Source organism: Hemitrygon akajei, chromosome 3 (genome assembly GCF_048418815.1).
Source record: "Hemitrygon akajei chromosome 3, sHemAka1.3, whole genome shotgun sequence".
NCBI lineage: Eukaryota > Metazoa > Chordata > Chondrichthyes > Myliobatiformes > Dasyatidae > Hemitrygon > Hemitrygon akajei.
This window is the reverse complement of record NC_133126.1, coordinates 134,668,094-134,680,236: the sequence shown is the minus strand read 5'-3', so window position 1 is coordinate 134,680,236 and position 12,143 is coordinate 134,668,094. Positions and strand designations below refer to the sequence as shown.

At 36.2% G+C, this 12,143-nt stretch overlaps 1 protein-coding gene across 3 annotated transcripts in view; it reads left to right on the top strand.

Annotated features, from left to right (window-relative positions):
- gigyf2 (GRB10 interacting GYF protein 2) overlaps nucleotides 1–12,143 on the top strand; it is a 160,757-nt gene that overhangs the window by 9,704 nt on the left and 138,910 nt on the right. For all 3 annotated transcript variants that reach the window (XM_073040855.1, XM_073040853.1, XM_073040852.1), the window contains exon 3: nucleotides 3,855–3,984. In XM_073040855.1, coding sequence (XP_072896956.1) covers nucleotides 3,855–3,984 — 130 coding nt within the window. The remainder of the gene's footprint in view (nucleotides 1–3,854; nucleotides 3,985–12,143) is intronic.

Genomic DNA, 12,143 nt, shown 5'->3' with positions numbered 1-12,143 from the left:
AAATCAAATAATTGGTGCAACATTTAAATGAAAGCACAGAAGTAAATGAAGATTCTCAACATACCAAGTTGTTCAGTTTGTGCGGGTTTAGAAGTAAAACAAAATACTTTTGTAAATCTTCAATAGAAGTAACATGCGGATATGAAATTCAATTAGAATAAATCAGAGTTTTTAGTGTATTTGATCAATTGACCTGCCCATTAATTGACAAAGTGAATGAATCGACAATGCAGAAATATAAGAATTTATAAGAAACCTATATCGATCAGTCTAATTAAAATGTGCTGTAGATCTTTGATTGAAATAATCTTGAGTAAGAATTCCATGTCATTGTAAACTACATTAATTTTTTCCACCACTTGAAGTTGATTATTTTTAATATATTTGCCTCTTTTAATTTTTCTACCCCAATATTGATTCTTTCAATAATTCATTGTGTACTTTTAATAGTCTGCCATGTTACTAAACCCAGAGAAAAACTTTCTAAGATTTTTTTTTATAGACCATCCAAAAGTAACAAGGACATCAAGGAGCAGATAGAGAGACAGATTCTGGAAAGGTGTAATAATAACAGGGTTGTTGTGGTGGGAGATTTTAATTTCCCAAATATTGATTGGCATCTCCCTAGAGCAAAGGGTTTAGATAGAGTGGAGTTTGTTAGGTGTGTTCAGGAAGGTTTCCTGACACAATATATATATAAGCCTATAAGAGGAAAGATTGTACTTGATCTGGTATTGGGAAATGAACCTGGTCAGGTGTCAGATCTCTTAGTAGGAGGGTGTTTTGGAGATGGTGATCACAATTCTATCTCCTTTACCATAGCATTGGAAAAGGACAGGAACAGACAAGTTAGGAAAGTGTTTAAGTGGGAGTAAGGGGTAATATCAAGCTATCAGGCAGGAACTTGGAACCATAAATTGGGAACAGATTTTCTTGGGGAAATGTACGGCAGAAATGTGGCAAATGTTCAGGGGATATTTGCGTGGAGTGCTGCATAGGTACGTTCCAATGAGACGGCAGTGGTAGAGTACAGGAAACGTGGTGAACAAAGGCTGTTGAAAATCTAGTCAAGAAGAAAAGCTTACAAAAGGCTCAAAAAACTAAGTAATGATAGAGATCTGGAAGATTATGAGGCTAACAGGAAGGAGCTTAAGAACAAAATTAGGAGAGCCAGAAGGGGCCATGAGAAGGCCTTGGTGAGCAGGATTAAAGAAAACACCAAAGCATTCTACAAGTATGTGAAGAGCAAGAGGATAAGATGTGAGAGAATAGGACCAATCAAGTGTGACAGTGGTAAAGTGTGTATGGAACCAGAGGAGATAGCTTGGGTACTTAATGAATACTTTGCTTCAGTATTCACTACGGAAAAGGATCTTGGCGATTGTAGTGATGTCTTAGAGTGGATTGAAAAGCTTGAGCTTATAGACATTAAGAAAGAGGATATGCTGGAGATTTTGGAAAGCATCAAGTTGGATAAGTCACCGGGACCGGATGAAATGTACTACAGGCTACTATGGGGGGCGAGGGAGGAGATTGCTGAGCCTCTGATAATAATCTTTGCTTCATCAATGGGGTTGGGGGAGGTTCCAGAGGATTGGATGGTTGCAAATGTTGTTCCCTTATTCAAGAAAGGGAGTAGAGATAGCCCAGGAAATTGTAGACCAGTGAGTCTTATTTCAGTGATGGAGAAGATCCTGAGAGGCAGGATTTATGAACATTTGGAGAGTCATAATATGAATAGGAATAGATAGCATGGCTTTGTGAAAGGCAGGTTGTGCTTGATGAGCCTGATTGATTTTTTTTGAGGAAGTGCCTAAACACCTTGATGAAGGTGGAGCAGTAGATGTAGTGTATGTGGATATCAGCTAGGGATTTGATAGGGTACCCCATGCAAGGCTTATTAAAAAAGTAAGGAGGCATGCGATCCAAGGGAATCTTGCTTTGTGGATCCAGAATTGGCTTGCCCACAGAAGGCAAAGAGTGGTTATAGATGGGTCATATTCTGCATGGAGGCCGGTGACCAGTGGTGTGCCTCAGGGATCTGTTCTGGGACCCCTACTCTTTGTGATTTTTATAAATGACCTGGATGAGGAAGTGGAGGGATGGGTTAGGAAATTTGCTGATGACACAAAGGTTGGGGGGTGTTGTGGATGGTGTCAGGTTACAGCAGGACATCGGTAGGGTGCAAAACTGGGCTGAGAAGTAACAGGTGGAGTTCAGCCCAGATAAGTGTGAGGTGGTTCATTTTTGTAGGTCAGATATGTTGGTAGAATATAGTATGAATGGTAAGACTTGGTAGTGTGAAGGATCTGAGGGATCTTGGGGTCCGAGTCCATAGGATACTCAAAGCTGCTGCGCAGGTTGACTCTGTGGTTAAGAAGGCATACGGTGCATTGGCCTTCATCTATCGTGGGATTGAGTTTAAGAGCCGAGAGGTAATATGACAGCTATCTCGGACCCTGGTCAGACCCCACTTGGAGTACTGTGCTCAGTCTGGTCACCTCACTACAGGAAGGATGTGGAAACTATAGAAAGGGTGCAGAGAAGATTTACAAGGATGTTGCCTGGATTGGGGAGCATGCCTTATGAGAATAGGTTGAGTGAACTCGGCCTTTTCTCCTTGGAGTGACGAAGGATGGGAGGTGACCTGGTAGAGGTGTATAAGATAATGAGAGGCGTTGATCGTGTGGATCGTCAAGAGGCTTTTTCCCAGGGCTGAAATGGCTAACATGAGAGGGCACAGTTTTATGGTGCTTGGAAGTAGGTACAGAGGAGATGTCAGGGGTAAGTTGTTTACGCAGAGAGAGGTGAGTGCGTGGAATAGGCTGCCAGCAATGGTGGTGGAGTCGGATGTGATAGGGTCTTTTAAGAGACTGCTGAATAGGTAAATGAAGCTAGAAAAATAGAGGGCTGTGGGTAGTCCTAGGTAATTTTTAAAGTAAGTAGATGTTCGGCTCAGCATTGTGGGCCAAAGGGCCTGTATTGTGCTGCAGGTTTTCAATGTTTCTATGTATTATTATTCAAGAGGACCAAAAAGGTAACCTGTTTGTGAGGTCTGAGGATATTGGCATGGTTCTTGATGACTATTTCAAGGTCTTCCACTAGAAACTTGGTGGGGCTGGTGGGAAGCTGCTGATGCAGTTCAGTGGTGTGATATTGAAATGTTCATAGAGGAAGCATTGATGAGTTAAGCATTTTTGACAGGTCTACTACATGAGGTAAATCTAAGCAGTTACAAGAAGCAAGGGTGGAAATCAGGGAGCCTCTAATCTTCAATTTCAAACCTGCCTGTGTATGGGAATGGTGTCAGAAGACTTCTCAGATATTGCACCATTTTTTAATATGTGAAAGGGTGATTAGCCAACTTGGGGAAAATCTGAAGTAACAGTCAGTATAAGCCTTTATTTAGAAGGGTGCAGGTGAAGATTGATAAAGGAAGATTGTATTTAACCTATGATTTCGTAATTGAGTAGGCAACAAGGAGGGTAGATGAGGTGTAAAGGTTTTATAGACTGGTATAATACAAGAAGAAACTACTTTCCTAAAATGGCTTTGTTAATGTAAGGATGAAATTAGTGACAGAGTTGTCAATAGAAGTGGAGATAATTGTTTAAAATGCACTTTTGATCAAACTAGGTAGCAGTACTGCTATGGTAACTCAGTTGATTTGATCCACAATTTATATTTAACTCACTGCAATCAGTAGAGAACAATCATTTTCAAGCAGTTAGTAAATATTTGATTCTTTCTTGTGATGACACTGTGTATTTCATGTATTTAGCATCTCCATTTGGTTAAATAAATGAGAGCTAGTATCTTTTTTTGCTAAGAATCTGTGTTTTCTTTTTCCTCAGGCTCCGTGCTTTGTCAAGTGGTGGGAGTATTACCTCTCCACCCCTCTCACCAGCGTTGCCAAAGTATAAGTTAGCAGATTACCGTTATGGAAGGGAAGAAATGCTAGCACTTTATATAAAGGATGTTAAGGTATGTCTTGAATGATATAGTTGTTCATTCTGATAGAATTACTTGAAAGCATTTCAGTCCTTTTTCTGAGTGTCATCCACATATATCAGCCATTTGTTAAATGACGGAATTGAAAACTTGTAAAATGGTCACTTGGATAAAATAATCCTTAGGAATACTTGTATTTTGAAAATAGAAATGATCTTTGATAGAATATACGAGGAGTGATTGACAAGTTCATGGCCTAAGGTAGAAGGAGTCAGTTTTAGAAAACCTAGCACATTTATTTTTCAACATAGTCCCCTCCTACATTTACACACTTAGTCCAGCAGTCGTGGAGCATACGGATCTTGGTCCTCCAGAAAGTGTCCCCAGCAGGGGTGATTGATAACTTCGTGGCCTAAGGTGGAAGGAGATGAGTTATACAGCACTCCTTACATGCAGTTCAACTCTTTGAGTGATTATGCAGAAAGTTTGAAGTTAATAACTCATTGGGGTGATTGATAGGTTCGTGGCCTAAGGTAGAAGGAGATGAGTTATTAACTTCAAACTTTCTGCATAATCACTCAAAGAATTGAACTGCATTTGCATGTAACGAGAGCTGTATAACTCATCTCCTTCTACGTTAGGCCACGAGCTTATCGATCACCAATCTGTAGACACTTTCTGCAGGTCCAAGATCCATATGCTCCATGACCGCTGGACTAAGTGTGTAAATGTAGGAGGGGACTATGTTGAAAAATAAATGTGCTAGGTTTTCTAAAATTGACTCCTCCTACCTCATGCCACAAAATTATCAATCACCCCTCGTACAGTGCCTATAAAACAAATTCACTCCCACATGAAATTTTTGTATTTTATTGTTTTTTCCAACATTGAATCACAGTTGATTTAATTTGGCTTTTTTGACACTGATCAACAGAAAATGACTCTTTCGTCTTAAAGTGAAAATAGATTTCTACAATGTGATCTAAATTAATTACAAATATAAAACACAAAATGGTTGCTTAAGTATTCACCCCCTTTTAATATGACACACCAAATCAACACTGGTGTAGCCAATTGGTTTTAGAAGTCACATAATTATTTACTTGGACATCTGTTTTTGGGGACAGATGTTTCACTTGATTGCAGTAAAAATACACCTGTATCTGTAAGGTCTAACTGCTGGCGAGTCAGTATCCTGGCAAAAACTACACCAAGAAGACAAAAGAACACTCCGAGCAACTCTGCAAAAAAGTTATTGAAAAGCGCAAGTCAGGAGATGGATACAAGAAAATTTCCAAGTCACTGAATATCCCTGGGCATACAGTTAAGTCAGTCATCAAGAAATGGAAAGAATGTGGCTCAGCTGTAGATTTGCCTAGAGCAGGCCGTCCTCGAAAACTGAGTGTTCATGAAGGAGACTCATGAGTGAGGCCACCAAGAGACCTGTGACATCTCTGGCGGAGTTGCACGCTTCAGTGGCAGAGATGGGAGAGACTGCGCAAACAACAACTGTCACCGGGTGCATCACCTGTCGCAGCTTTATGGGAGAGTAGCACAGAAAAGCCATTATTGGGGGGAAAACTCATGAAATCTCAGTTGGAGTTTGCTAGAAGGCATGTGAGAGACTCTGAAATCAGCTGGAAGTATGTTCTATAGTCTGATAAAACCAAAATAGAGCTTTTTGTCCATCAGACTAAATGCTATACTTGGCATAAGCCATACACTGCACGTCATCAAAAACACCATCTTTACCGTGGTGGCTGCATCATGCTGTGGAGATGCTTTAGTGCAGCAGACCCTGGAAGGCTTATGAAGATGGAGGGTAAAATGAATGCAGCAAATTACAGGGAAATCCTGGAGGAAAGCCTGATGCTGTCTGCAAGAGAATTGCAACTTGGTAGAAGATTTGATTTCCAGCAAGATAATGACTTCAAGCATAAAGCCAAAGCTGCACAGCAATGGCTTAAAAACAACTAAGTTAATATCTTGCAGTGGTCATGCCAGAATCCAGACCTCAATCCAATTGAGAATTTCTTGCTGGACTTGAAGAAGGTTGTTCTTTCACGATCTCCATACAATCTCTCAGAGCTTGAGTAGTTTGTAAAGAAGAATGGGAAAAATGCAGTGCCCAGATGTGCAAAGCTGATAAAGACCTATCCGTACAGAATCAAGGCTATAATTGCGGCCAAAGGTGCATCTACTAAATACTGACTTGAAGGGACTTGTGCAATTGATTATTTTGTGTTTTTATATCTGTAATTGATTTGGATCACTTTGTAGAGATCTTTTTCACTTTGACACAGAAGTCTTTCTCTGTTGATCAGCGTAAAAAAAAAAGCCAAATTAAATCCACTGTGAGAGTCTCAAGATGGCGCTCATGGAGTAAACCGCATCTAGGCTTTGCTCCAAACCTTTTACGTTTTTTTTTAACCTACAAACACCCCTTAAACTTATTTTAAAGGGGTCTAAACATATAGAATTTTTTTTTAAACTATTTGAATTATTCTCAACTTGCTGAAATGTCTAAAGCAAAAGAACCGAAACAGACGAGAGAACCGTTAACTTTAGAAGTTGTTGTGAAGTTTATAGAAGCTAAATTTGATGAGCTGGAGAAAAAATTACTTGGAAGATTTTCACAGTATGACGATCGTTTGAGATCACTCGAAGAAAAGTTCCTGACCCTTTCACGGGAATCAAAAGAACAACAAGCAAGCATTTTGGTTCTTGAAGAAGATGCTCGTAAGAAGGATCGTATAATCGAAAAAATGCAAGAAGAGCAAACTTCAACGATCCAACAGATGGATCGTTATAAAGTTAAAATTACTGATTTGGAAAATCGTTCTCGAAGACAAAATCTTCGGTTAATTGGGATCCCGGAAAAATTTGAAAGCGGTGATCTAACCGTTTTCTTCAAATTTCTAGTGGATGTCCTGGGCGAAGAAGTCCTGGATAACCCCCCGATAATCGATCGGGCTCACAGAGTATCTAGATATCGGGCAGATTCAAGTCTGAAACCACGGCACATAATTCTCAGGATCCATTATCCTCATATCAAGGAACGGCTGATTCGTGCGGCTCGTAAAAAAGGTATGATAACCTATCAAAATTTTAATTTTCGCATTCTGGAGGACTATAGCCCCGAAGTACTACGGGCTAGGATGGCTTTCAGATCGGTTATGTCGAATTTTCACCAGAAAGGCTACAAGCAAGCGTTGCTGTTTCCAGCACATCTGAGAGTCACCCTTCAAGATGGATCTTTTCGGCTGTTTAAATCGCCAGCGGATGCTCAAGGTTTCCTGGAACAATGACATTTGATCGGGCTGATCAATGTAATTTAGCCTATAGATTTGGATCTGTTATAGATTGACGTTTGGGTTTTTTTTGATACGGTTCACATGTATTTCTTATATACGGTTAAAGCTCTCTTTTTTCTACCGGGCTTATTCTGATTTTATATTTTTATATATTATTAATCGATTAGTGTTGAAAATGACCTATTAGGGTTATTTTTTTTTCTTTTTTTAATCGATATACGCTCTTTCTTTTACATTTTTAGCATTTGAATATTAAGATTTGGAAAAAATAAAATGGCGTTTCTTCTTCCCGACAGACTCCAGTGTTTGTGGCGTCATAACTGTTTTGATCTGTTTGAAAGTGTTAAACTTTCATTTATTGTTTTAATTTTTTTTTAACCCTTTTGTTTTATATACATTTATAACACTAATCTTATATTTTAATTTTTGCTATATCAACCCTTTTTTTATAATGTGGGTTGTTTGTATTTTTTTTAACTTTGTTACGTATGAGTTGCCGTCTTGAGACAAGGGGGTAATTTTAGTATTAGATCGCTCGCTTGCCTCTGTTTGGCTTTTTTCCTGGGGTCTTGAGGGTGGTGGGAGGGAGATTTTTCTTTTTTTTCTCTTTTCTGCTTGCTTTTTGCTTAGTTTTATTTCATGGGCTTATATGAAACTACAAAAATGGCTGCGGTGCTGTGGCTTCCGGCTTCCCTTTGAACTTACTTCCCCCTTCCGGGTTCATGAGTTCACTTTTCTTTCAAACCTATATGTTAACTGTAATATGTATTGTCAATATGGATAAGACAATTAACTTTGTTTCTTGGAATACTAATGGTTTAAATCATCCGATCAAACGGAAAAAAGTATTCAAAGTATTCCATAGAATGAATGCGAATGTTATTTTTGTACAAGAGACTCATGTAAGGAAGGTGGATAGTCAGAGGTTGTTTAGGTTTTGGAAGGGCCAACAGTATCACTCAAATTCGCAAGCCAAAGTGAGAGGTGTTTCTATTTTTATAGACTCATCAACTGCTTTTATACATCATGAAACAATTTCAGACCCGCAAGGTAGATTTTTGCTTATTACTGGTTTACTTTTTAATCAAAAAGTTGTTTTAGTTAATGTTTATGCTCCAAATACTGACTGTCCTGAATTTTTTAAATGCTTATTTACATCCTTTCCTAATCTGAATCAATACAGATTGATAATGGGCGGGGATTTTAATTGTTGTTTAAACCCTTTGATGGATAGATCCAAGCCCATTCAAACTTTTCCGAACAAATCGGCTTCTCTTATTAATTCTTTTATGATTGATTCAGCTATCTGTGAAATTTGGCGTTTTCTACACCCTAATGATAAAGAGTTCTCATACTTTTCCCATGTGCATCATAATTACTCAAGGATTGATTACTTTTTTATTGATCAGCATTTACTTACAGATGTTATGGATTGCAAATATGACTTTATTGCTATATCTGATCATGCACCTTTGAAGTTATCTATTAAGGTGACGGATTCATATATTAGTACTAAAAGTTGGAGGTTTAATCCTGTTTTACTGCAGGACTCTGACTTTGTTAACTTTATTAAACAACAAATTGATTTGTTTTTCTCAATAAATTCTACAGCAGACATCTCTAGTGGAATTCTGTGGGATACTTTTAAGGCATATATTCGTGGACAGATTATTTCATATTCTGCCGGAGTTAGGAAACGAACTAATTCTAAAATATCAACATTAGTTGATAAAATTAAGGCAATTGATAAGATTTACGCATTGACCCCTAGTAAAGAACTTTATAAAGAAAGGGTGGAACTTCAAATGGAGCATAGTTTATTATTAACCTCTTCGATTGAAAGTCAGTTAATTAAATCGAAAGCTCAATTTTATACATATGGAGATAAGTCTGGTAAATTACTAGCTAACCAATTGAAAATTGTTTCGGATAAGCGACAAATTACTAAGATTCGTAAACAAGATGGTACTCTGACGATTGATCATAAAGAGATAAATAAAACCTTTCAAGATTTTTATAATTCTTTATATCAATCAGAATGTACTAAAGACTCTTCTATAATGAGTGAATTTTTAAGGAAATTGAATATTCCAAAAGTAACTGTTGAGGATAGTGTATTTTTGGACACACCTATTACAGAGTCTGAAATAGAAAAGGCTATTTTCTTAATGAACTCGGGTAAAGCTTCGGGCCCAGATGGTTTTTCTGCAGAATTTTTTAAATCCTTTTCTTCTATACTTTCTCCTTGGCTTTGTAAAATTTTTAAAGATGTATTAAGTATAGGTAAACTACCACAATCTTTTTATGAAGCTTCTATTTCCTTAATTCTTAAAAAAGATAAAGACCCCACTGAATGTGCATCTTATCGGCCTATATCTTTGCTGAATATGGATTTTAAGATTTTTAGTAAAATTTTGGCTATTAGATTAGAAAATATATTACCTCGGATTATTTCTGAGGATCAGACTGGATTTATTAAAAATCGTTATTCATCTTTTAATATTAGAAAATTAATTAATATTGCTTATACTTCTTCATCTAAAACCCCAGAATGTGTCATTTCCTTAGATGCCGAAAAAGCATTTGATAGAGTCGAATGGTCATATTTATTTAATACTTTGCAACATTTTAACTTTAGTTCAAAATTCATATCATGGATTAAATTAATATATCAGAAACCTTTAGCTTCGGTCTTCACTAATAATCAAAGATCCCCTTTTTTTCAGTTATTTCGGGGTACAAGGCAAGGTTGTCCTTTAAGCCCTTTATTATTTGACATTGCTTTGGAACCCTTGGCTATAGCTATTCGTGAATCACCCAATATTTTAGGTATTACCCGTGGGGAGACGACGTATAAGGTATCATTATATGCGGATGATTTGTTATTATATATATCTGATCCTGAAAGATCTATTCCTGCTATTTCTTCTTTGCTTGCTCAATTTAGTAACTTTTCTGGATATAAATTGAATTTTAATAAGAGTGAACTTTTTCCATTAAATATGCACACTTCAATTTATAATCGGGTACCATATAGAATTGTCACAGACTATTTTACTTATTTAGGTATTAAAATTACTAAAAAACATCAAGATTTATTTAAAACTAATTTTTTGCCTTTAATAGATCAAATTAAGCAACTTGCTAATAGGTGGTCCCCGCTATCTTTGTCTTTGGTAGGTAGAATTAATGCCATTAAGATGATGATACTACCTAAATTTCTATATCTATTTCAAGCATTACCAATTTTTATTCCTAAATCTTTCTTTGATATAGTTGATTCTAAAATATCTTCGTATTTGTGGCAGAACAAAAATCCTAGGTTAGCTAAAAAATATTTACAGAAGCCTAAGAAGGAGGGCGGCTTGGCTCTACCAAATTTAAGATTTTACTATTGGGCAGTTAATATACGGTATCTGATATTTTGGATACAAGAATTGACTACAATTGCTGGCCCACAATGGGTAAATTTGGAATGTAAATCTGTTCAAGATTTTTCATTGATTTCAATCTTAGGATCTTCACTTCCCTTTTCGTTATTTAAAATGAATAAACAGATAACTAATCCTATAGTCAAGTATACATTACGAATCTGGTTTCAATTTCGTAAATTTTTTGGTTTGAATAAGTTTATACTGTCAAGTCCTATAACATCTAATTATTTTTTTCGACCATCTTCCATAGATCAAGCCTTTTTTTTATGGAAAACAAAAGGTATAACATGTTTTCGTGATCTGTTTTTGGATGATAACATTATGTCCTTCGAACAGTTATCTAATAAATATAATTTATCTAAAACCCATTTTTTTAGATATCTACAAGTTAGAAATTTTTTATATAATGAACTAAAGTCTTTTTCGAAAGAATGTCCATTGGACATTACAGAAAGAATTTTAGCTCTTAATCCTTGTCAAAAGGGTTTAGTTGCTATTATTTATAATATGATTATGAATCTACAACCAGATATATCAGAAAAAATTAAGAAGGAATGGCAGGAAGAACTCCATTGCCCTATATCTATTGAGCAATGGGAAAAAATTTTATTATTGGTAAACTCATCCTCTATCTGTGCTAAACATGCTCTAATACAATTTAAGGTCGTACATAGAGCTCACATGTCTAAAGATAAACTTGCTCGATTTTATTCGTATGTTAATCCAACCTGTGATAGATGTCATTCTGATATAGCTTCGTTGACTCATATGTTTTGGTCTTGTCCTTGTTTACAAAACTATTGGAAAGATATTTTTAATATTATTTCAAGAGTTTTAAATATTAATCTCCAACCACATCCTTTTACTGCAATTTTTGGCCTACCAATGATAGATAATAAGTGTTTATCCACTTCATCCCAACGAATGATTGCATTCGTTACACTAATGGCTAGAAGATCCATTTTATTGAATTGGAAAGAAACTAACCCTCCAACTGTATTTCAGTGGTTTTCCCAAACTATTTCCTGTTTAAGTTTAGAAAAAATTAGAAGTGTGGTTTTTGATTCTTCAGTTAAATTTGAGGAAACTTGGAGACCATTTATTCAGCATTTTCATATGAATTAAACGGTCTGATCGTTATTGTCACTATCCTGAATTGTATGGAAGGAGGTTGGGAGTCATAGGCACTACTGTATATATATAACATTATGCGATTGCCCATGTTGGTTAGTTTTTTTTTTATTTAGTTGTTTTTTTTTGGGGTTTTTTTTCTCTCTTAAATCATTTATATTATAATATGAGTTTGAGAGATTCTATGTATTGATCAATATATATTTGAATGTCAATTAATCTATTATGTACTCTCAAATGTCTTGTAATAATATTTTTCTTCTGTTTTTTTAAAAAAAATTAATAAAAAGATTTAAAAAGAAAAAAAAATCCA